General features: G+C 47.1%; 1 protein-coding gene across 1 annotated transcript in view; it reads right to left on the reverse strand.

Moving 5' to 3' along the window:
* Positions 1-25,732, reverse strand: part of LOC132086131 (SET-binding protein-like) — a 241,438-nt gene that overhangs the window by 83,727 nt on the left and 131,979 nt on the right. The window contains 1 exon segment of the mRNA XM_059491599.1: positions 2,111-2,127. Coding sequence (XP_059347582.1) covers positions 2,111-2,127 — 17 coding nt within the window.

Genomic DNA, 25,732 nt, shown 5'->3' on the forward strand with positions numbered 1-25,732 from the left:
TCCTATTACTTCTTATGTTAGATTTTCCATTAAGGCTGAAAGCAAATCCACATCCAAGCTGGAAGTAAACAACCATCAAATTCAAAATGCATTAATTCAAACTGCCAAAGCATTTGCAGTGTATGCTACAGATGTCAAATACATCATTTCCCACAGCCCTGAGCCTAGACACATAACTAAGCTATACAGCAAAAGCTTCTACCCAGTCAAAAAATCTATCCTATGCAAAATTTTCTCTCCTCTCTGGTGTTTTAAGGGCTGGGCCCTCAGCTGGAATGAATTAATGTAGCCGCTCTGATTTGAATAGAGCTACACCAATTTATACCAGATGAGGATTTCACCCTTTGGCAACCAAGTGGGAAATGGCTATCCACTACTTTTTTAACACTGCGGTTTCAGAAAAAATAAAAAGTAGTGTATTTTTAAGAGTGAAAGAGCACTAAGGAAGTTTTTTTCAATTTATATGATTAATTTTTGAAGTAATCCATTAGAGAGTTTGGTCCAAAAGAATCATGCTTTACAGAAAATGCATATAACATAACTTATAAATACAAACGACACAAGTTACTCAACTTACACTGATTCCTGATACCTTTCAAAATGCCAACACAAAATTAACTAGGAATCCAAGCATGACATTGCTGTGGTATTGCAGGAAATTCACAATGCAGAAAGGACTGAATAAACCAGTCTGTTTTTTCCTGATAGAGCTGAATGAAGAGAACAAAACCCATGAAACTAAATCATACGAACCCCCCCCCATATGCTTTGAGATGGTGTGAACATTAGTACTATGGGGTGCTCCTCAGCCATAAAGATGTTCAAGACAGTTTTTCTAATATATTTTGTTGTAAATCAAATGGCACTGCTGAATTAATGTCCTGGTTCAGGGCAAATTTGGGAGAGAACTCCTAAAGGGGCTCCTCTAGGAAAGCAGATTAGCAGATTCAATCGGCCCCTCTCCCCAACCAGTCCGGGAGACTTGTGGGAAGTGTAGAAAAAGCCATTTTATAAACTGTTTCAATTTACCTTTAGAGAACTTCACATTACCACTGACTAAAATACTAACAATATGATAATACACTCCTTTTTGTACAATGCTAAGCTTCGAACCCATGTTAGATGGAAAAGGCAAAGTACAAAATCCCACCTGACCAAAACAAGGCCAAAATCAGCTACCGATTTCTAAAAAAAAAACACAGATAGGAAAGCGTTAACGAGCAGACAAAAGCTTTACAATGCAGCTGTATATACTGCTTTTAAAATTGCCGGGCAGCAGCAGTAGGACACGCCCTGCCAAGCCAAGGAACAGAGAGCAGCCTCCCCCTGCCCGAGAATGCAGCCCCCCCGCAGGGCTGAGAGAGAGAAGCCTCCCCCACACCACGTGGCAAGCCAAAACCGGGCTAGCCCGCGCCGCGTGTACAGAGCACCCCCTCCCCCTCACAGAGAGAGAGCAGAGTCCCCCGTGCCGAGAGAGCCGAGCACGATGCTCTGCTGAGCCGGGGGGAAGGGCAGGGAGAGCACCCCCACTCCTCCGCCGGCGCGAATTCTAAAAGACAGCAGAACACACCGCAAAAGCTAAAGCCTAGAATGCAATGGTATCCCATCTGTGGGGCTGCGCAGCCTAAAAGCAAGGGCAAAAAAGGAACAGAATTCACGGCAGAGCCTGTTTTTGAGCTTCTGCTCCACCAAGGAGCAGAGAATACTCGCCCGAAATGGAAGCTGTTGCTGGCCAGGTCCAGGCAGGCAGGCCTCCTCACCAGAATAGGACCCCCCCGGGCCAGGGAGGATCTCCTATTCTCCACTGGAAAAATCAGCTCACCAGAAAGGAGCTGCACTTTCCAAAGGCGCCGAACAGTCCACAAAACTTCTTGTGGGATTAATCCCAAAGTCTCTGCTGAGAGCAAAGCAGTCAGAGCTCTTCAGCTGGGTGCACGGCTGCCGAAGTCTTTCTGAGGTACTGAGATTCCTTCTTGGGGCTGCAGAGTCACTTTGCTCCACGATTGGGCACCAAAATATTGGAATAGGATCCCAATGTTACCAGGTAGATTGTGCCTGGGCTGGTCTGACCCTTGCTGCTAGGCGAAAGGCAGCAACTGTGGTGTTTCACCTCAGAGACATTTTTGGCTGGCTGGATGTTGCAGCTGGGCGCTGAAACAAGTCCAGGCTTGTATAAACTCAGTTTACCTCAGGTGGGAAAGGCTTCAGGCTAAGGTGAGGAGGAAAAGGAGATGGATTCTGCCAGAGGATTAATATCCAGAGTTTATTCCATGGTCACAGACATCTGAATCTTAGGTAACAGCTCCAACAGAATACCGACTGCATGGCCTGAGTGACTTTTTAAGCTCCGGGGGGAGGGGGAGGGAAAGGGACAGGTGAGACACCAACCAGGTGGGAGGGGCAGGGTTTCAGGGGACGATGACACCCAGACAGGCCAATGACCCCCAGGCCTGAAGAGCATCCTTTGAACTTGACCAACCACACGAGGCCTTGCTGGAATGTTAAGCCTGATTGACAGAACTCACTCAGCAAGGGGGCGAGGGGGAAGGGAGAGGGGTATTGCTACACCTGGGAAGGGACTGGGAAGTAAAACAGGAAATTGCAACACACTGCAACACGGGAGAAAATACCTCCTTGGAGAAAAGTGGAAAAAAATTGTTTATTAAACAATAAAACCTAAACAATATTAAACAATAAAACCCCTTGCCACTCCAAAAGAGATGACAAACTGAGAAAGTCCCCTCCCCAGGTTGCAGCTCAGCTCACTCAGTCTCTTATCAGTCCCTCCAGTGCTGGAAATGCCCCGGCCCAGGCTCCGCCCGGTGGGCCACAGGTGTGAGCTGCCAGTGCTCTTCTGGGTGTTCAGTTCAGAGCAGGTTTAAACAGGTCCAAAGAAAAAGGATAAAAACCCCACAGTCCAGGGAACTTCTTTGCCTCATCTAGCTAAAACTAACTAAAAGCAAAGGAGAGCTCTGTCCCGCTGTCTGTCCCTCCACAGACAACACAGTCCAGGAGCAGGAATGTGGAGGAGTGAGTGCAGTGTTTGAAAAGAAACGGCGCACTTCTTCTATCCCCCCGTTCACTCTCTGGAACAAGTCTTAAAGGTGCAAAACTTATTATTCAGCATAAACAGAACAAGATGATTGGGGGTAAAAGCATCATGTAGTCAACCTAGGACAATTAATAATTTGTAAATCAAGATTTATTTAATTTAAGCCAATGTAACCTCATCAAATATATTCATGAATTATTATCTGAATTAAGCTTATGACTTAATCTTTAGCATGGGAGGCCCCACTTGCAGACTTGGATGTGCCTTGATTTTCCTCAAAGTAAACTGGAGGTCAAATATTACACCAATAGAAATGAACAGAGATTTTTAAGATAATCACAATTGGAAATCAAACTTTAAGCTATTTAACTTGAAACCACTAAACTGATGCAGTTCATCAAAAAATCTACCACCTCATTTTCCAGCCATCTTTATTTTCACTTTACAATTCAGTGTAAGCTGGCAATTAGTAATGCTTTGTCTGTTTTTAGAGCCTTCCATCTGAGAATCTAAAACCACTTTGTAAACACTAATTAGTTAAGCTTCTTAACACCTGTGAGACAGCTACTACAATCTCATTTGCACAGCTCAGAGAAGACAAGGTTTGCTGAGGGTCTGAGCTAACCAGCACGGGAGCTGGGAAACCACTCTAGACACTGAACCTAAGCTTCTGCTCAATAGCACAAGGTTTTCAATGGATGGGGTGATGTGCCTGGTAACTTCAGAAGCTTATAATTATCTCTTGGAAATGCTAGTGTGCCCTGATGTCTGGCGGACTGAAAACACACAGGGTTGAACTTCTACCCACAGATGCAACTCAAGTCCTACTTATCATAGAATCATTAAGGTTGGAAAGGACTTCTAAGCTCATCAAGTCCAGCCATCAATTGAGCATCACCACCATGCTCACCACTAAACCATGTTCTCAAGTGCCATATCCACATGTTTTTTGAACACCTCCAGGGATGGTGACTTGGAGTAATAGTTTTCATTTGACTAGACACAGCTGTCCACTGCATGTAATGACCTTTAGCTCCATCCTTGGTGAAATTAAATTCTCTCTATGTCTGATTTAGTCCACAGGGACTTCAGTAGGGGAGCTGCCAGAATAATCAGTGCATTGCTTAATGACAGGCACTCCAACACACAACATGGTTGTGCATTGTCAGAAACAGAGCCCACAGCTCCAGAGAAGGGGAAAGGGGAAGACAGTCTCCTTGTTATTCAAGAGGAAATAAAGTGGTTGTATTGGAGCAAACGTGGATGCATGCAGTCGCTTTTTCTTGACAAGTATCACCAATGTGCTCGGCATCTTGTATATATATGTAAACATGGAGTTTTCTCGTGTTTGTCAGCAAATATGCATTTTTATTAGATTTTCCTCTCAAAAATGGCTGTGATTCTGCTGCTGGTCTGCATAATGCTAATGCAAAACATAATTTCTATTTATAAGTCTAAACATACATGCATCCCATACAGTGATGCTTACATGGCCATTCAGATATACCATCTAACATGTATACATATGTATAGATATACACACTTTCAGTGTGTTTATTACATTGGCCACTGCATTAAGAAAGATGTTTAGATGCAAGCATTAAAAAAATAGGAATTTCTCACTTTATAGCTCTTTGTAGAAATTTATTTCTGTTTGAGTGGGTATGTCTCCAGCAGCATGATTGAAGCACTCTTACATGTGACAGTAAAGGCATGTCACCAAGGGATGAATACATATGTTCTCCAGCCCACATCATGGCTGGATACACAGGGATAAACCCAACACCCTAATTTTTAACTGGTTGATTCAGCAGCCTGAAAACAAAAACTAAGTTGGGTCCGAAACTGCACCCATCTTAACTTTCATCAAGGATCACTGGAGGTACACACTGCTTTGGTTAGCAAGATTTGTTACAACCACTGCTAGTGAGATATTGCAAGGGGTGATACCAGCTCCACCTGCCCTATAAGTCCTTGGGGATTCTCTAATTTCTGTTTTTGCTTTGACAGCACCATGGACCTGGGTCTGCAGAAGATTTGTGTTCAATTATTTTTTCTGACCTACTGCCAACATTTTCCTGAGAAACACAAGGAGGAAATGGGGAACACTGATCTTGCACAGCTCATAACTCAGCCAGAAAAGAGGGGAGTCTCATGGGAGAAGGGAAAGGCATGTCTTCAGCTGCAGGGCTTTTGTCCCTGCCAAAATTCAAAGGTTCTTTTTCAAACAATAGAGATATTAATGCTTCTTTTTAAAAAAACCCACAAAAATAAAGAGGCCAGGAGAACCTTTGATAAATGGAAAATCTTAGGAAAACAAAAATGCTGGTCTTCATAGAGGAGAAAACATGATGGTGTCCAAAATGATGAAATCATATTACAGTGAAGCATGTTAAATAACCCAAATATAGGAGCCATGACTTCTGTTCTGTCACCCATACACTAATAACTGTTCCTACTGTTTATTCAGAAAGGACAGAAATTACACAGATCCTAAATGTTTCTCCTCAAGTAAGTCCACCCAGCAGCTTTGTGCAGACATAACTGTACACAGTTTGGCTTAGTTCTCACTGTGTGGTTTCTCCTCCTCATCTCTGAATCCTCCCTGGTTCTCTTCTTCACCTTCCCTGTCATCTTCCCCATCACATGACACTTTTTCACCAGCCCCTTCAGTGGCCCTTAATAGTCAGGTCCTCTCTTACATTTGCCTTAGGCTAATAGGTTCATTGCCTTCCTCGCTGAGAATAATGCTGTTCCTTCTTGCTTTTCCTCCACTTCTCTCTCTGTTTTTCACTTTTTCATAATTTTAATTTTTTTTTAACTTTTTACACTTTTGATGGGTCCAAATACCTGCAGAAACATGCACAGTTTGCATGTTTTTTATTCTCTTCCTTCTCTCCAAAGACCTGAATAATTCAGAAGCCAATATTTTAGGATGGCTGCATAGTAGCTATAGTATAAGAGTATCACCTCTTCAGCTAGCTCAGAAAAATACAGCACCTTGCTCGGAACTAATATGAAGAATCACAAGAGTGTGTCCTGCAAAGAAAAGCTCGCTATGGCTGTTCCAGATGCTTGGCATAGATGTTATTCCATTTCTTGAGCGTGTACTGCTTTTTATTAAATTAAAACCAGATGGTTATGGTTCAAAGTCTGTGGTATTCACATATTCTCTGAACAGAGAGAGACTTAATTCTCTCCCAGGATTTTCCTGAGAAGCTGTGAGAAAGCTCAGAGAAAACAATTTTCATCTCCACTTGATGCATCTGTTGTTGTGTACATGTGAAATGTGTTATGGAGACTGTTTACCAAAAGGTAGTTTACTAATTGGACTCTGGTGATGGTGTTTTGATTAATTGACCAATTGGATCCACGTGTGTGTCTCGTACTGTCTGGAAAGGGCAATGGGTTTTTCTTAGTAGCATAGTTTTTCATATAGTATAGTGTAATATAGTATAGCTTAATAAAGCAATTGATCAGCCTTCTGCAATCATGGAGTCAGTGCACATTATTCCCCGCGTAGGGATACCTTACTACAATAAAATTCTCCAGTTAGTAATGCAGAAATGAGGCAAATAGAGATATCCATAAGATATTGCCCTGGTTTAGGGCAAATTTGGTAGAGAATCTCCAAAGGGGCGCCTCCAGAAAGCAAACCCACAGGGCCCCTCCCCCAAACCGGTTTGGGAAGAATTCCTCAGAGAGAAGTGGAAAGAACCTGTTTATTAAACAGGCACAGCACCCCCCCAGCACACAAAATGAAAAATACCAGATGATACCACTCTGAAAAAGATGACAAACTCAGAAAGTCTCTCTCGGGGGTGGTCACTCTGTTCTCAGTCCCTCCGGCACTGGGGCAGCTGCTGCAGACCACAAGGTGCAAACTCTTGGTGTTTCCAGGTCCAAGTCTGGAGCAGGTTCGAGATGGTTGGAAAAAGGAGAGGAGAAACAGTCCAGGAAGAAATTTGGACTGTTTAGATAAACTAGCTAAAGAGCAGAAGCAAAAAGCAAGCAGAAGCGAAGCAGAAGCAAGAGCAAAAGGAAAGCGAAAAGCAAAAGCAAAAAAAAAAGTAAAAGCAGCCCTATGTACTGGCCTCTGTGTCCCACCAGGCTGACAAGAAAAATCAAAACAAAACTTTCACTGTTCAGAGCCAGTCTTAAAGGCACAGAACATAATATCCAACAAGAACAGAACACATGAATGGGGATACAAGAATCATGACGTCACCCTAGGACATTCTACCCCTTATCCCCATATCATCAACATACTACCACACATCATGCATTTATTCACACAAAATTTCCATCTGCTCCCCCAAAATTTACAAGCAATACCTGTCATGCCCTCATCACATCCCTACACTGGACCACTGAATCCAGGCCCTATACTACAGAGATGCAGGATTCCCCCCTTTCACTTTACTCACTCAAATTTCCATCTATCACTTGCTCAGACCTTCAACACTTACACATTTCCTTCCAGCTCATGTCTGTATGGTTTAATGTACAGACAATGGCAGTAACATCCAATGAACAGTGATATTGCATATCATTCTAACCCCACAATCAGATCTCCCTGAGGTACACATCGTGTCATTCCATCTCTTTGCATTATCCACCATGTGCAACCTGGTCCCTGAGCAAAGACAACCCCACAAATGGGTTTGTCTGTACTCAAGGCAGAATTGATCCACATGGTCTTCCCTAACAAACCTCTGACATGTACCACTGAGACTTTATCTCCATCTATTATATTCAGGAACTCAGACTGGGCAGGACCTGCTCAGTTGGTGGAACCTCGGGTGTTAACTAACCAGTTGGCCTTTGCTAAATGCTGCCCCCAATTTTTGAAAGATCCCCCACCCAAAGCTTTCAACTGGGTTTTTAGTAGTCCATTGTACCTCTCTACTTTCCCTGTGGCTGGTGCATGGTAGGGGATATGGTACACCCACTCAATGCCATGTTCCCTAGCCCAGGTGTTGATAAGGCTGTTCTTGAAATGAGTCTCATTGTCTGACTCAATCCTCTCAGGGGTACCATGCCTCCACAGAACTTGCCGAGGATGGTGTTACAGGCAGTAGCATGAGACACAGGGTAGGCTTCCAACCATTGTGAGCACATAGCGCTTACTCTGACGTGTCTGGGGCAGTGTAATATAGTCACTCTGCCAGGCCTCCCCATACTTGTACTTGGACCACTGCTCACCGTACCAGAGGGGCTTCACTCGCTTGGCCTGCTTGATGGCAGCACACGTCTCACAGTCATGGATAACCTGAGAAATACTGTCCATGGTTCAATCCACACCTCGGTCTCGTGCCCACTTATAGGTGGCATCTCTGCCCTGATGGCCTGAGGCATCATGGGGCCATCGAGCTAGGAATAACTCTCCCTTGTGTTCCCAATCTAGGTCTATCTTGGACACCCCTATGTTTGCAGCCTGATCTACCTGCTCATTGTTTTGGTTCTCCTCATTGGCTCTACTCTTGGTGACATGGGCATCTACATGGCGGACTTTCACAAGTAGCCTGCCTACTCTGGTAGCAATGTCTTTCCACTCATCAGCAGCCCAAATTGGTTTTCCTCTACGCTGCCAGTTAGCCTCTTTCCACCTCTCCAGCCATACCCACAGAGCATTGGCTACCATCCATGATTCAGTGTAGAGGTAGAGCTTTGGCTATTTCTCTCTTTCTGCAATGTCCAGGGCCAGTTGAACGGCTTTGAGTTCCGCAAGTTGACTTAATCCACCTTCTCCTTCGATAGCTTGTGCAACTTGTTCTGTGGGGCTCCATAAGGCTGCTTTCCATTTCTGATTCATCCCTACGATGTGACAGGAACCATCAGTGAAAAGAGCGTAGTGTGTTTCCTCTGGTGGCAGTTGGTTATATGGAGGAGCCTCTTCAGCCCGTGTCACTGGTTCTTGTTCTTCATCTCTGACACCAAAGTTCTCACCTTCGGGCCAATTTTTAGTTACCTCCAAAATCCCAGGGTGATTCAGTTTACCTATACGGGCGAGCTGAGTGATAAGTGCATTTCACTTGCTCCATGTAGCACTGGTGGCATGGTGGGTGGAAGGAACCTTGCCTTTGAACATCCACCCCAGCACCGGTAGTCAGGGTGCCAGGAAGAGTTGTGCTTCTGTACCAATCACCTCTGAGGCGGCTTGGCTTCATAGGCAGCCAAGATTTCCTCCTGTGTGGGAGTGTAGTGGTCTTCAGACCCTCTGTAGCTTCGACTCCAAAATCCCAGCGGTTGACCCCGAGTCTCCCCAGGCATCTTCTGCCCAAGGCTCCAGGACAAGCCATTGTTCCCATCTGCAGAGTAGAGCATGTTCTTTACCTCTGGCCCTGTCCTGACCGGACCAAGGGCTACTGCATGAGCAATCTCCTGCTTAATCTGAACAAAGGCTTGTTGCTGCTCTGGGTCCCACTGGAAATTGTTCTTCTTGCGGGTGACCAGGTAAAGAGGGCTCACGATCTGACTGTACTCAGGAATGTGCATCCTCCAAAAGCCCATGGCACCTAGGAAAGCTTGTGTCTCCTTCTTATTGGTTGGTGGAGACATTTCTGTGACCTTGTTGATAACATCTGTAGGAATCTGACACCATCCATTGTCGCTTTCTCGGCTGTTTAGGTGGCCTGGAAAGGCCCAGGGATGGCCTTGAAGAGCCGATGCTTCAAAGGACGAGGAGAGACTTCTGATCTTGTCTCGGTCTCGGTGTTTATTAATTGTTTATCTAAAAGATTTTCTTTCAGCCCGACAGAGGTCTGCACAGCAAGCCAGCCATGGGCACACTGCGAGCCCCCGGGGCGGTCACTTATCTTTATACCTGAAGTTACGTATACAATATTTATCATTTCTCCCCAATACCTTCTACCCTTATTAACCGGTGCACTTTTAGTAATAACCAATCCCAAAGTGCCACCATCACCACAGAAGATGGAGGCCAAGAAGAAGAAGAAGAAGAACAGGACACGCCCCAATTCCTCCATCTTACTTCTTTAGACCCCCCTGTACCGAAATCCTAAACCCTGTGTTTTACACTCTAATGAACTTATTCCTTCACCATTCACCCCAGTGAAATCCTCCCAGTCCTCATACAGGTGTCGTCTCCTGTGTAGGATCAAAGCCCTGCCACCAGACACTTCTGGCAACATTCCAGGACTCCCGAGCCCCCCAAGGGTGTTCTCGGCCACTCTGCACCTCCATCCTGAGGTGCTGAGATCCCAAAATCCATCTTGCCACTTTACTCCTAGGAACTGAATCTCATGATCTGGTCCCTTTACTTTGCTCTTTTTAATGGTGAAACCAGCTCCCAGGAGGATTTGGTTGATTTTCTCTCCTTTCTCAAACACTTCTGCAGCTGTGTTCCCCCACACAATGATGTCATCAATATACTGCAGATGTTCTGGAGCCTCACCCTTTTCTAGTGCAGCCTGGATCGGTTCATGGCTGATGGTAGGACTGTGCTTCCACCCCTGGGCCAGTCGGTTCCAGGTATACTGCACTCTCCTCCATGTGAAAGCAAACTGAGGCCTGCATTCTGCTGCCAGAGGAATGGAGAAAAATGCATTGGCAATGTCTATAGTGGCATACCACCTTGCTGCCTTGGACTCAAGCTCGTACTGGAGGTCTGATATGTCTTGCACGGCAGCACTCAGTGGTGGAGTCACTTCATTCAATGCACGACAGTCCACAGTCAATCTCCATTCTCCTTCAGGTTTACGCACAGGCAAAATGGGGCTGTTGAAGGGTGAGTGGATCTTGCTGACCACCCCTTGGCTCTCCAGCTCTCAGATCATCTTATGGATGGGGATCACAGCATCTCGAGTGGTTCTATACTGTCAGCGATGCACTATGGAAGTGGCAATTGGCATCTGTTGCTCTTCTCCCGTCAGACATCCTACTGCAGATGGATTCTCAGACAGTCCAGGCAAGGTATTCAACTGCTGGATGCCCTCTGACACTACAGCTGCTATTCCAAATGCCCACCTGATTCCTTTTGGGTCTTCTAAATACCCACTCTGAAGGCAGTCTATGCCCCAAATACATGGGGCCTCTGGGCCAGTCACAATAGTGTGCTTCTTCCACTCATTTCCAGTCAGGCTCACATCAGCTTTGAACAAAGTGAAATCCTGGGATCCCCCTGTCACACCAGCAATAGAAATAGACTCTGTCCCCCATGTCTCGATGGAATTAATGTACATTGAGCACCAGCATCAACCAAAGCTTTATACTCTTGCAGTTCCGATGTGCCAGGCCAATGAACTGACACAGACCAGAAAACACGATTTTCCCTAGCCTCTACCTGGCTAGATGCAGGGCCCCTCTAAGTCTGGTTATCTTTCTTTCCCTGGGCATATGTCTTGGATGTTCCTTCAAAGGGATCAGACATGTCATCATCATCATCATACCTGGCAGTTCAGCTACGGGCAACTTGAGCTGCTTTCCTTCTGGTGGCTTCCTTCAATTCACACACCCGTTGTGCCAGAACAGCACTAGATTTTCCATCCCACCTCCTCATGTTTTCTTCACAATCACACAGGTAGAACCACAGCTCAGCTCGTGGGGTGTACCTTCTCTCACCATCTGGGAAACATCTGTCTTGGATACCAGAACCTCTGATCTGCACTGCCGAGATTTGAAGAAGGTCTTCTTTAATCTCTTCTGTAAGCTTCTTATTATTCTCCTCTATCTTATCCTCTAGGTTCTGCAGACATGTTTCTACCGCTGTGATTCTAGAATGTGTTGGGCCATGTACAGCATCTGCATATGCTTGGAGCTTCCTTGCCATATCCAGCACAGTCTCATGTGGAGAAATAGCTACGTGAAAAGAACCCAGCTAATCTGAGTTTCTGCACCTGCAAAAAACACTGTGTCCTTGAGCATGGCTTTAGTACTATAACAAGTAGTGAGAGAGAGGTGAGAAAAAGAAATATAAGTTTTAAAGAATGAGAAAGAGATGATATTGTAGTATAACCAATAGACTGCTTAGCTTACAGAATATGCATGAGCTTATTACTTGTTGTAAATAATTGTCTGGTGCTTTCATCAATAAACGAAGCTTGCTAAACACTCATATTGAGTGTCTCGATCCTCCCTGAGCCGTGACAAATGGCGCCCAAACAGGGACCCTACGGACCCTACAGACAATACAGAAGCTTGGACCTTCGAGCCACGGTCCGGTGCAGATCCGTGTCGGTCCCAACACAGCCCGGGAGGTGAAAGAGTGGCTCGATGCCCTGAGCAACCCTAGAGAGGAGTCTCGGAAAGTGAAAGAGTGAGCTCCGGCTCTGAGCGACCTTACAGAAGGGCTCAGCCAACTAAAAACGCTGCCGACATCTTGCAAAGGGCTGCAACAGCGCGCTGACGATCAGATTAGAAGGTAATGCAGAGACAAGCAGCGTATAATCCTTTTAAATGCTTTTTAGAAAAGCGGGGACTATAGACTATCGACTTGGGAAAAGAACTCCCGAGATTGCTTGCATATGGAGTTGCAAAAAGGTGCTTTGCAGTGGAGGCGCTGCAAGGACATGCACAATGAGTCAGCGGCCGTGCTGTGATGGCGGCAGCAGCCGCGGCTCGGGGCGCTGTCAGGGCTGTTCCACTCCTGACTCGGCGTGGGCCCCGTGCCATGGAGACCAGCCCTGGCGGGCGGCACGCCTGAGGTGGCGGCAGCGACAGCAGAAGGAGGGCGCGGCACTGCCGAGGGAGCCCCGCCGCAGGGGCCGCAACCCGTGCCGCCAGAGATGCTGCGCTGGGGCCGGCGCATGTAGTGAGTTAGCCTGTCGGCGCGTCTCGCGAAACAGGAAGCCCACCGGGGGGAGGTCACCCTGCTCCGACAAAAGCGGCGACGCGGGAGCCAAGCACCTTCCCAGTGCGAGCGCCTCCCCCCCTCTGCCCCGCAGCCGGCAGAGGCATTGGTTTGGACCTGGCAACCTCCATAGAAACAGACTGCAAGCTGCAGCCCCACGGCTCAGCTGGCACTGCCACAGGCAGTGTCCCCGGCGTTCAGAGGTTGCGGTGCTGCCAGCCGGCGCTCGACGGTGGAGACAGCTCAAGAGTCCGTGTGGGCCCGGTCGTCCCGGTGCATGCAGCAGTTAAAAGACCAGTGATGATAAATAAGCAACACCAAAGAGCATTACTATCAGGACGTTTCTCATCTGGATTAAAAAGACCTTTTTGTTCTTCCTGACAGAAACTGTGAAAAGAAATCAGCGTAGTAAATGCGTTGGGCCAAATTTCAGCCGATTTGGCTTAGCATATCCACTATGCTGCCTTTTAATCACTGTATAGACTTTGAACATCAGAAACCACAAAGCAACTGAGAGACTGAAAAAAGAAGAGAAAAAAAAAAAAGCCTCTCATGTAACTCATCATTTGACCAGCTGTTTTGTTGTAATGAGTGTTCTATAGTAGAAGGAACAAATCAGACTCTGAAACTGTATTTTTAAAAATTTAAAGATCTTAAGGATGTGTTAAAACAATTGTATAAGTTAGATGTAATAAGTGTGCCTTTTGTATCCCTTGAGTCTTGCTTGAATGTGGTAAATGTAAGAAACAAAAATAGATTTATATTAGACATTTATTTTATGATTTATGTGCAGAATGTTTTCATGAACATCAGAGAAACTCTAATTAGAGAAGACAGTTAGAAGCATTTATAGGTGAGACCATTCCTGTTCAAAATATTTATCTATTGTTTAAGAACAGAGAACAAGCTTACCAAGCAATCAATGCTAACGAAATCTGTACACGTCACTCTTTTAGCTTATTGTAAAAAGTCACGTGTAATCACTTTTGAGTGTGACAAAAATGTATTTGTGTCTTACCCTCATTCTGTATTTAGTAACAAGTGGCATGCCGAGAATGAATATTATTGCTGATGTCGCCTACGAGTTAACTCCCAAAGAAATTTAAAACCCCATTAGTGAAAATATTTAGCTTAGTTTTGCAAATCGTAGTAGCACACCTGAGTTTTCTTTAAGCCTTGCAACAGCACAAAATCCTTTTCGTATCTGTCTTATAGCATATCCTATAGATTGTTGTATTGCACTAAATAGGAATTTAGTTACACTGGGTGTTGGGGAAAAACGTTATTGGGTCACATGAATGGCATGTTCCCCCTTTCACATGGGTTCCCCTCACATAACCCCCTGGTTCTGTATGCCTTGTGGTCTGTCCCATGGATGGTCCCTCCCCTCACCCCCCCCGGATGTCGCTCCCATTGACCGTGGTCCTCTTTCCCCGCCCCCACCACCTGGGGCATAAAACCCCACCGCAGGTGAGGCACGCCCTCTTTGCTGCCTGGGTGGTCGCCGACACCAGAGGTGATCTGTCCCACACTAATAAACTGGACACTTTGACCCACGTGGCAGGAAGCGTTTCTCGTCTCTTATCTCGTTCATGCGGTTCTGTGTGGGCTTGGGTCCTGAGTGAGCCGGGTTTGGACTCATATAAGCCCAGAGATCCACGGATACAGCAGGTGGCGCCCATGTGTTCGTCTCCCACGATGGCCACGAAGAAGCTGGTAATTTCATGCGTGGATTACAGTAGCTTTTAGACTTCCACCTTCCCCTGTCTTCTTCATCGCGTTTTTGCCGGCAAAGAAGGCTTGGGGGCAGAGTCGGGACCCCGCTGAACGCACAGCGGGCCGATTCCAGGATGGGGACTTCGTTTCAGCTGTTCCAGCCAGTCACGTCCCCGCGTGGGGTGAGTATCACCCGTGCGGCTTAGTGGGACCCTGGGGGGGCCCTCACAGGGTGGGGGTGCACTCCCGGTGCAGGGAAAAAATCCGGCCCTGAAAGGATTGCATTTCTCCGCACGGCAGCCTGGGCGGGGTGGCTCCGGCCCTCCGCTGGTCCCTGTGCGCTGTTTGGGGGATTGTGTGTTTCCGGCAGTGCGCTCCCACACCGCGGGGCTCCCGGGAGCCGTGGTACCATTGCATGTGGTGCGATTTAGCAGCGCAGGTGGTTTTCGCAGTGAACCTGGGGCTGCGCGCGGTTTACGATGCTGCGGCAGTGCGGGTGGTGGCAGAGTGTCTGCGGCTGGCGTTTTTGCCGGGAGCGGACACGCCGGGGCAGCGGCAGACCCCACCGAGTGGCGCGGACCCACTCCAGCCCCCCACGCGGTGGCCACGTGGTGGTGGGGGTGCCAGCAGCTGTTGTTCGCCATTTTAAAACCCGTGTGGTCTCTTACGCAAGCAGTTTCGTCTCTCCCCGGAAAAGGGGGGGGGGAGGAGGCTGCCCGGTTTTTCCCGGATTAGCTGTGGACACAGTGCTTTCAGTTTTGTTTGCACTGGCTGTAAAGGAAGGTAGATTTGAGTGCTGCAGAGAGCAAACATAGGTGCTAAGTTTTCTGCGGCACAGAGAAGCATTTATAACCTCATTTTAGAAACTCTAAGTAGTGGAAACGTTACGGTCTCCAAAGCAGTCTTAAAACGGTTTGTTCTCTGGATATCTTCTCACTTCCCTCAGTTTACCCAGAAGAATGTTTACTCTGTCTCTGCCTGGAATAAAATAGGGGCCTTACAAACAGCTAAAGCTGAGCAGGGAGATGGGACAGTTTCTCAGTTTTTCCCTGTGTTCCTGGTAATTTGGAAAGAAGTCCTGAAGAGGGATTTGAAAGAACAGCCAGATGAATTCTCCCCTCCTGTAGCTTCCCCTACCTCTCCTCCCAAACCCTCTGCCCCTGAACTGAGAGAGACGAGCAAGATTTCTTGGCAATCCCAGGGTACCTGGAACTGCCAATGCTCTCCTGAGCCTCCGTCTCTGTCCCAGTACCTTGGCCCTGGCAGCTGTGCACCGGCAGACAGAGCATCTTCCCTGCACCCCTCTAACCTAATCCCTGTTACCCCTTTTCCGTGTTCCAACCCCCCCCATGCCCAAAATGGTGGCAGCCACGTGTTTCAGCCTTCCACTTACCCTTCTTCTCCCCACAATCCTTTTCGCACACCTGTCTCCTCCCCCAACCCCTTCCAGTCCCACAACCCCTTCATTCCCCTGGACGCTCCTCCTCCTCCCTTCATGTTTCCGCCTCCCATTGCGTCATCCTGTGACCCCGCCCCTGGTTCCCTCGGTTGCCCCGCCCTTGCTTCCCACAGTTGCCCCGCCCCCCTGCCTGCTCTCCAGGCCCCCTTGCCCGGGACCCACGAGGGTGGTGCCAAGGGTTGGGGGGATGGGACCAAGGCCTGGGGGGTGGGCCCCTGCCCGGGGGTGGGGCAGGAGGAGGGCACATCCCTCCTCCCAGGTACCAGGCCACTGGTGTGGGAGGGGCAGAGGGAGGGGGTGGTCCCCTTCCCAGTTCCCAAGGCAGTGGGGCTGGGGGAGGGGGTGGTCCCCCTGCCAGGTCCCACGGGGGTGGGGCTGAAGGGAGAAAGCCTAGGGTCCAAGTCAGGGAGGAAGAAGTCATCCCCATGGTGGCTCCTGTTCAGTACGTGGGTGGTAGAACTGGGCCTAGAACCTACCAGCCCTTCTCATATCACTCAAAGCGCGGATTATGTAAAAGTCAGTTGGAATTTGGGAGAAATAGTGAAATTTTTAGAAGCATGATGAAAGCTACATTAACATCCCTTGAATTTGTTCCCGCTGACATCATAGATCTTTTCCGGTGCCTGCTTACCCAGTCAGAGTTTGATCTATGGGAAAGCTCCTGGAAGAGATCTCTCAGGGATCTTGTGGAAGAACTTAAACAAACCCCTCAAGGTGCCAAAGATTTAGAAAATAATAACATTACTTACGAACATCTGTGCGGCGAAGGGGAGTGGGCTAAGCCTGAGGACCAAGCTCAAGTGTTATCAAAATTCATTCTAGATAAGATTTCAAACACTGCAGATAAGGCTTTTAACCAGCTACCAACTGCTGAAGCTAGTGGTAGTTTCCTTGACATTAAACAGTCTCCTTCAGAAAGTTTGTTGCAGTTTGTCGACCGGCTCCGTTCACAGGTTGAGAGACAAGTATTGGACCCCAAGACACAAATGGAGATAGTGAAAGAGATGGCACAGAGGAATGCCAATGAAGTCTGAAGAAGGATGCTCCTGGGACTGCCTCTCAACCCCCCACCTACACTGACAGAGATGATGGAAGCCTGTGCTAGGAAGGCGGAACTGTTTGCTGCACGGGAGGCGTGGTCAAGGCTGACAGACCCAGAGACAATGGCAGCTGTATCTCCAAGAGTGAGGAGGCTACAGATATCACCAGAACAACTTCAATATGTCATTTGCTTCATATGCAAAAAACCAGGACACTTTGCACAGGACTGCCCCCAAAACCAGCAACTAAAGACACCCTTCACACCAAAAAACCCTGATGCCAGGGCCCAGCCACCCGGCACCACGACATAAATGCAGCAGGCTTCCCTGAAGGGGAAATTTCCCTCAAAACAAAAGGGGGAGGAAGGGAAGCAGGGTGAGGGAACACAAAATAACCATTTACAGGATAAAATCTGGTGGTCTCACAAGCGTTTCAAGCTTGTGACTGACAAAGCTTTTGCTTTCATGTCTACCCAGTGGACAGTCATTGGAGTGGACCTGCCAGAGGACTTGCAGAACTTGACAAAAGATCCCACAAGATTGGACAGTGAGTACTTGTTATTGGGGACACTGCACACACACCCATGGAGATTGAGGTGGCTCCCATGACCATCAAAGAGGACATACCTAACCTCATTCTCCTGGCGTGCTGTCCAGAACCACCCTTCTATTTGGCCAAGGGGCAAATCATCACCCAGGCCATTCCTATTCCAGCAGAAATTTCAGTAGATGACAAGGCACCAGGTGTATACTGGGCAGAAGTGGTTGGCGAGGACAAACCCATTATGGGATGCAACCTAATGCGTGGAACAGAACACCTCCCCATGGAAGGGTTGCTTGACACAGGGGCAGATGTGACAATCATACCTGTAAGGTTGTGGCCGTCACATTGGGATTTGCAACCCGTGGCTGGTCAAATCCAAGGTGTAGGAGGATTCACATTGGCAAAGATATCAAAGAGCATTGTGCAAATTGAGGGACCAGATGGAAAATTGGCCAGTGTCCGTCCATTTGTTACTAATTACAAAGCTCCCTTGTGGGGTAGAGACACCATGTCCCAGTGGGGGGTCAAATTGGTCATCCCTAAAACACTCCAGGATTTTTAATAGCGGCCACTGTAGAGCGCCCCGCCCACAAGTTAACATGGCTGAAAAATGACCCAGTCTGGGTAAAACAGTGGCCCCTCAGTAATGAAAAGATAGCGGCTCTCGAGGAGCTTGTAGCAGAACAATTGGCTAAAGGACACATTGAAGAGACATCTAGCTGCTGGAATTCCCTGGTCTTTGTAATAAAAAAGCCAGGGAAGGATAAGTGGCGGCTCCTTCATGATTTAAGAGAAATTAACAAAAGAACTGTGGACATGGGGTCTCTCCAACCAGGGATGCCCTCCCCAACAATGCTCCCCCAAAATATGCAATTGGCTGTCCTAGACATCAAGGACTGTTTCTTCCATATACCACTACACCCGGAGGATGCACCACAGTTTGCCTTCTCGGTTCCCACCACCAACCGAAAAGCCCCAATGAAGTGCTACCACTGGAAAGTATTGCCTCAGGGGATGAAATGCAGTCCATCCATCTGCCGGGGTGCGTGGCTTCATTGCTGTCCCCAGTACGCACCCAGAAAAAGGAGGCAATCAACCTACACTACATGGATGACGTGCTTGTGTGTGCCCCCAATGACATAATACTCCAAGACACACTTGACCTAGTGGTTTAAGTTTTAACCTCTGCTGGATTCCAACTGCAGGAAGACAAGGTTCAGAGAATGCCACCTTGGGCTTGCAAATCACTGCGCAGACCATTGTTCTGCAAAAATTGGAAATTAAGACTGATCCAAAAACCCTGGCAGATCTCCATTCCTTGTGTGGGTCTTTGAACTGGGTCAGGCCTTGGCTAGGTCTCACTAACAGGGACCTAGCTCCCTTTCTTAATTTACTGAAGGGAGAGAGAGAGCTAGCCTCTCCCAGGGAGCTAACCCCAGAGGCAAAAACCGCCCTCCAAAAAGTGCAGGAGGCTTTGGCCGAGAGGCAGGTTCATCGCTATAAGCCCCAGCTATCTTTTGAGTTCATTGTTTTGGGCAAGTTACCACACATACACGGGCTAATATTCCAGTGGTTTGAAATACAAAAATATCCATTTCTAATCATAGAGTGGGTTTTCCTCTCCTGTCAGCCATCCAAAACCATCACACAGCCACAGGAGCTAATAGCTCAGCTAGTCTGGAAGGCCAGGCTAAGATTGTGTGAGCTGGCCAGTTGTGACTTTGAGTGTATTCACCTTCCAGTCCACCTTTGGTGAGATCGCAGAAGGTAATCGCAAGGCAGATTCCCTTGCCACTCCAGCAGAAATGGCACGCCTTCCAGACATCTTTCAACAGGCAAAGCTAAGTCACCAGCAATACCATCAAAATGTTCCAGGTCTAATCTGTCAGTTCCAGTTTAAACGTAGTCAGGCTCGAGCCATTGTGGCCACCTGTCCCAATTGCCAGCTTCAAGCAGTGCCATCCCTGGGTGTTGGGGTTAACCCCCGAGGCCTTGGGAGCTGTGAAGTGTGGCAGACAGACATCACACACATTCCCAGTTTTGGTCGCATGAAATACATACACGTCAGCATAGACACATACTCAGGCGCAGTTTATGCCTCTGCCCATACAGGGGAAAGGGCTGCGCATGCCAAACAACACTTGCTGCAAGCCTTTTCAGTATTGGGGGTCCCTAGGGAAATTAAAACTGACAATGGCCCAGCGTATGCCTCCAAGGAGTTCCTAGAGTTTGTCCAGCAGTGGGGAGTGGAGCATAAGACAGGCATTCCCCACTCCCCCACAGGTCAAGCTGTGATCAAGCGTGCCCACCACACACTCAAAGAGGTCCTGGCTAGGCAGAGCAACTCTGCAGCGTGGATGACTCCACAACAAAAGCTCTGCAAAGCCCTATTTGCCAATAATTTTCTGAATTGTTCATTTGAAAACACGAATCCTCCAGTAATACGTCATTTCAATAATAACAACCGATTTAAGTTGTCACAGCGTCCACCAGTTCTCATTAAGGACCCAGAAACTTGGGAAACCAAGGGTCCCAATGGGCTCGTCACCTGGGGGTGTGGTTATGCGTGTGTATCCACCCCCTCAGGGCCTTGATGGATACCCCAAAAGTGGGTAAAACCTTTCGTCCCCAAAAATCCAGCTCCAGCAGACAGGAATAAGAAACAAGCAGCTGTCGCTTCCAAGAGAAGACGCCGCCGGAAAAAGAAGGATCTTCCTAAGAGAGTTAGCTACATTCCGGCAGACCCATGAACTTGTATGTGTTTGGTTTTTTTTTTTACAAAAATGTTTGTTTTCCTTTGTAGAACAGAAAATCTACCTCCTACCTAACCTCACGATGAGCCCTGAGTTGTTATCCTGTTCACGCTGAGCAGTCTCACAGCTGCGTGGATCATTCCTCAGCCACGCCAGAACGTCTGGGTGACCCTGGCACAGACGGTCCAACAGGAAAATATATGCCTGTCCACAGCAGCAGCGAAAGACCCCATGTCTACCTGCCTGGTAGGGATTCCATTGCAAGCTAGAGAGTTTACAGACAATGTAAATACAACTATACCTCACCCAAGTCCCAGACCAAATCACACACAACCACACAAAATCCATCACCAACGAGCTGTAACAATGAAAAACCCCATAGAGGAGTGGCTGTCAAAGCTACCCAGAGCAGCTCAGGAGCCTCAAGAGTTAGAGCTGTTGGGCTCCTCCCCTGCACCATACTGCATACACTTCTTCTTTATCCCACGTTCCAATACCAAACCTTTTAACAACATTAAACAGTACCGAGAGGAATTCACTGTCAATAGGTGGTGTAAGGTTTTAAGCCATGTTGCAACAGACAATCCAGACCATTCACATCCCAAGAGCCTCCCCAAAGGTTTGTTTTTAATCTGTGGAGATCGGGCATGGGTAGGAATCCCTTCTCGGCTTTTAGGAGGGCCATGTACCATGGGGCGGTTGTCCCTGTTGGCACACAACCAAACCATGATTGGCGAGTGGACTCATAAGAACAATTTGGTCAGCAAAATTCATAAGAGAAGCGTAGACAATTTGGACCCAAATTGTGACGCAGAAATCTTCCATTGGGCTAAGTCAAAAAGAGTTGCTGTATCCCTGTTCCTTCCATGGGTTGCAGCAGCCAAGGCTCTAGGTGAATTGGGCCACCTAGAGTGCTGGGTAGTCAAACAGGCAAACTTGACATCCACGGCCATCAGCTCCCTCCTAGAAGACGAGGAAATTACCAGGCAGGCCACACTCCAAAATCGTTCAGCCATAGATTTCCTCCTGCTGCTGCATGGACATGAGTGCCAGGAATTTGAAGGACTGTGCTGCCTGAACCTAGCATCAAAAGCACCTAACATCCACACAGCTCTCCGAGAAGTGAAAAGCCTGATCGGACGAGTCAAGCAGCAATCTGAGGACTGGTTCAGTGGATTGTTCAAGGACTGGGGACTCTTGAGGTGGTGGACCTCTATAATGAGGACAATTTTGCTGGTTTTTGTTGTTCTTTTCCTAATCATGTTAGCATTCGGAATTCTACGTCGCATGCTCTTCAAGGCTATCAATGGTTTGGTCTCACCCACAGCAGAAGTCAACCGCTCAGAGTTTGTGGAGCTAAAGCAAATTGACAAGCCTGCAAACCATGAGTGGTGGACAAATTCATAATCAGCAGCAGAGATAGTCCGACACATTTCCTTTAATTTTAGTTAACAGAAAAGGTGGAGGTGTTGTATTGCACTAAATAGGAATTTAGTTACACTGGGTGTTGGGGAAAAACGTTATTGGGTCACGTGAATGGCATGTTCCCCCTTTCACATGGGTTCCCCTCACATAACCCCCTGGTTCTGTATGCCTTGTGGTCTGTCCCACAGATGGTCCCTCCCCTCACCCCTCCAGGATGTCGCTCCCATTGACCGTGGTCCTCTTTCCCCGCCCCCACCACCTGACTGGAGCATAAAACCCCACCGCAGGTGAGGCACATCCTCTTTGCTGCCTGGGTGGTCGCCAACACCAGAGGTAATCTGTCCCACACTAATAAACTGGACACTTTGACCCACGTGGCAGGAAGCGTTTCTCGTCTCTTATCTCGTTCATGCAGTTCTTTGTGGGCTTGGGTCCTGAGTGAGCCGGGTTTGGACTCATATAAGCCCAGAGATCCATGGATACTGCAATAGATAGTGACAGCCTCTCTTCTGTTTATCTCCCTAGCTCAAATCCCTTATAAAAGAAAGACTTTGCTAGTTAAGAATACTGCTTGCAATCTAGTAGTTATTAGAATTGCCTATTCTTGTATTAAAAAGAGTGTAACACAATTAACCGATAAAGCTGGCATTATAGTAAGCATTATAGCTTTGTTAGTAGTATTAGTTTTGCCTTGCTTTTGCATGCGCTTACAAAATATAGGGCAAAAAATGATATCTGCTTCATTTAATCAAACATTGCTTCTGCGAAAGAAAACAGGGGAATTTGTAGAGAAATAGCTACGTGACAAGAACCCAGCTAATCTGAGTTTCTGCACCTGCAAAAAACACTGTGTCCTTGAGCATGGCTGTAGTACGATAACAAGTAGTGAGAGAGATGTGAGAAAAAGAAATCTAAGTTTTAAAGAATGAGGAAGAGCTGATATTGTAGTATAACCAACAGACTGCTTAGCTTACAGAATATGCATGAGCTTATTACTTGTTGTAAATAAATGTCTGGTGCTTTCATCAATAAACGAAGCTTGCTAAACACTCATATTGAGTGTCTCGAGCCTCCCTGCGCTGTGACAGGCTCATCCCTCCTCATTATGGTTAAGGCAGAAGCATATTCATGTGGCCCAAGTCGCACAATTTTCGCCACATCACAGACATGCATGGTACCAAGTCTGGGTTCCTAGTTGTTACGTCATCTGAGAAGATAATCTCTGCCACTGCCATTTCTCTTAAGCGTTGGATCCCTTGCTCTATGGTCTTCCACTGTGTTTGTTCCATATAAAGATCATCTGCACACAGGTATCTTTGTGCTACACTGTCCAAGACCCGTGCCCAGAGGCTGTGAGGGTTAGCCCCGCTCATCATTCCTTGGTCGATGACAGGATCATGTGACAGGGATCCCAAATGCCTCACTTCAGTGCCATCCAGAATTGTAGCCTCGCCTGCAGCATCCCAGCGACGGACTAACCAACTAATTATGGATTCATCAGGTTGTCCAGTATAATCCTTCCATAGGCCACGAAGGTCCTCCAGGGAAAAGGACTCAATATTTTCATCTGATCTTCTGTCTGCTGCTTTGACTCCTGATTTTATGTCAGAAGGCATCGAGGTTCCTTCTCCTGCATCATCATAATCGTCATCATCCACTGATCGATTAGTCTTGTCCATGCATTTCCCACTTCTATTACTGGTAGCAACAGCCATTGGTTTAGCTGCTGGCTTAGGCTCACTATCTAGTTTGGCTGCTGGCTTCGAGCCTGGGATAGCTGATTTATCTCCCTGCCCCTCTGCCTCTGTCTGCTGCCCTACAGTATCTAGCAGTGTACGATAAGCATATGCCAGGGCCCAGCTCACTGCAATGATCTTTCTCTCCTTAGGCTAATGCTGGTACTTCTCTTTCAGATATTTCTCCACCTCAGCTGGGTTCTGAATTTGTTCATGGGGAAAATCCCAGACTATAGGGTCAGAGAATTCCTTAAGGATTTGGCCCATATCCTCCCATTTCCCACACCACTTAGGATTTTCCACACCTGGGTTTACTCCTGAGTCAGGGGTCTCATCAGCCCGTCTAGAAATCTTAGCCCTCATTCTAGAGAAGCAGCAGGCTGTATAGAGGAAGGTTACCAGATTGAATACCAGGAAGATGGTTTCTTTAACAATGAGGGGAAACTGAACATCCTTTACTAGTGATGCAACTGATTCAGAGGAGAAGAAGGAAAAAAAAGGCTGAAAAACCTCATTCCCTGCTGCTCCTCCTCTAACAAACTGGATGCATAACCATAGCCAGGAACCATTCATACCTGGAGCAGACCCCAGTGTGTTTATGAACCTCTTAGAAATCATTGCCACCAAGCCCAGCAGGATAGCTATTCTGGTCACTGCCCCTCTGCTATAAAAACTACATATTAGGGACAATAGTAGAGCTATTTCTGGATAAGAAACTAAACCTAGGGACCACAGAGGTATTAAAATCTCAAAAAACCCTAGGAACCAGAAATGCATGCAAATCTTCACCCCAACAGACATTATGAATTCAAAAAGCATGGCTATTAGCTGCTTTAAACAAACAGAGAGTAATGGCAACCAAAATGCACTCAAACCAGGGTTTTTCCACTATTTTTCTCTCTCTCGTGGGTTCGAGCCCCATGTTGGGTGCCAAGATTTTGTCCTGGTTTAGGGCAAATTTGGTAGAGAGTTTCCAAAGGAGGGCCCCTCCAGAAAGCAAACCCACAGGGCCCCTCCCCCCAACCAGTTTGGGAAGAATTCCTCAGAGAGAAGTGGAAAGAACCTGTTTATTAAACAGGCACAGCACTGCCCCAGCACACAAAATGAACAATACCAGATGATACCACTCTGAAAATATGACAAATTCAGAAAGTCTCTCTCGGGGGTGGTCACTCTGTTCTCAGTCCCTCCGGTGCTGGGGCAGCTGTTGCAGGCTACAAGGTGCAAACTCTTGGTGTTTCCAGGTCCCAGTCCGGAGCAGGTTCCAGATGATAGTGAAACCCTGGAAAAAGTTAAAGATAGAATCTAAAATGTTAGGCTTTGTGCTTTCCCAGATCAACTGCACCTGCGTAAGCAGTATGATAAATTATATAATTGTTAGATGTGATGATTGTTTAGTAATTAAATGTAATTATTATATAACCATAAGAAGAATAGTGAGAAACTATGCTGGAAATTCAGAGAGGGGCTAAATTTATGTATACAATAGAACAATATAAGTTTAATAATTAACTTGAAAGTTATGTAACGATAGAGTATAAAACATGATCATTTCGGATGTATGGTCGGAGTCAGATTTGGGTTGAATATACCCCAATTCCCAGAGCTCTTAATAAAATGCACCGCATATAATTGCTCCGTGATTATGTGTTTTTGAACGCTAACATTTTGGCGACCTGAAGATGGGACCCTTGTGAGTGCTGCTGAGCGAGTTCGTGACTCGATCACGCTCCAGCCGGCACCGAGGGATTCTCGGGGAGCCCATCGGCCGCGACCGCTTCCGCCGCTCACAAACGTCCCCGGGAGAAAGGTAAGACACAGCGAAAGCTACGCTTGGTTGGGCTAAAGGAATTCCTGTTGATGTAAGCCTAGGTGCTGTTCCGTAAGAAAATCCCGAAAGCGTTGCAGGTTCGGCATTTGTGGTATTTTTGAAATGGAGAAACTTAAAGGGATTTTGGGCAGTAACACCCCTATCCTGCAAAATTCTCCTTTGGGGTGCTTATTAGCACATTGGAAACAAGGTAACTTTGGGGAAGGATTATGTAAAACTAAGTTGATTGATTATTGTAATTCATGGTGGCCAGAATATGCCTTGGAGAACGGTGAAAAATGGCCAAAATATGGTACTCTGCAATATAACACTATTTTGCAGTTAATGTCATTTTGTAAACAAGAAGGAAAATGGGATGAAGTCCC

Source organism: Ammospiza nelsoni, chromosome W (assembly GCF_027579445.1).
Source record: "Ammospiza nelsoni isolate bAmmNel1 chromosome W, bAmmNel1.pri, whole genome shotgun sequence".
NCBI lineage: Eukaryota > Metazoa > Chordata > Aves > Passeriformes > Passerellidae > Ammospiza > Ammospiza nelsoni.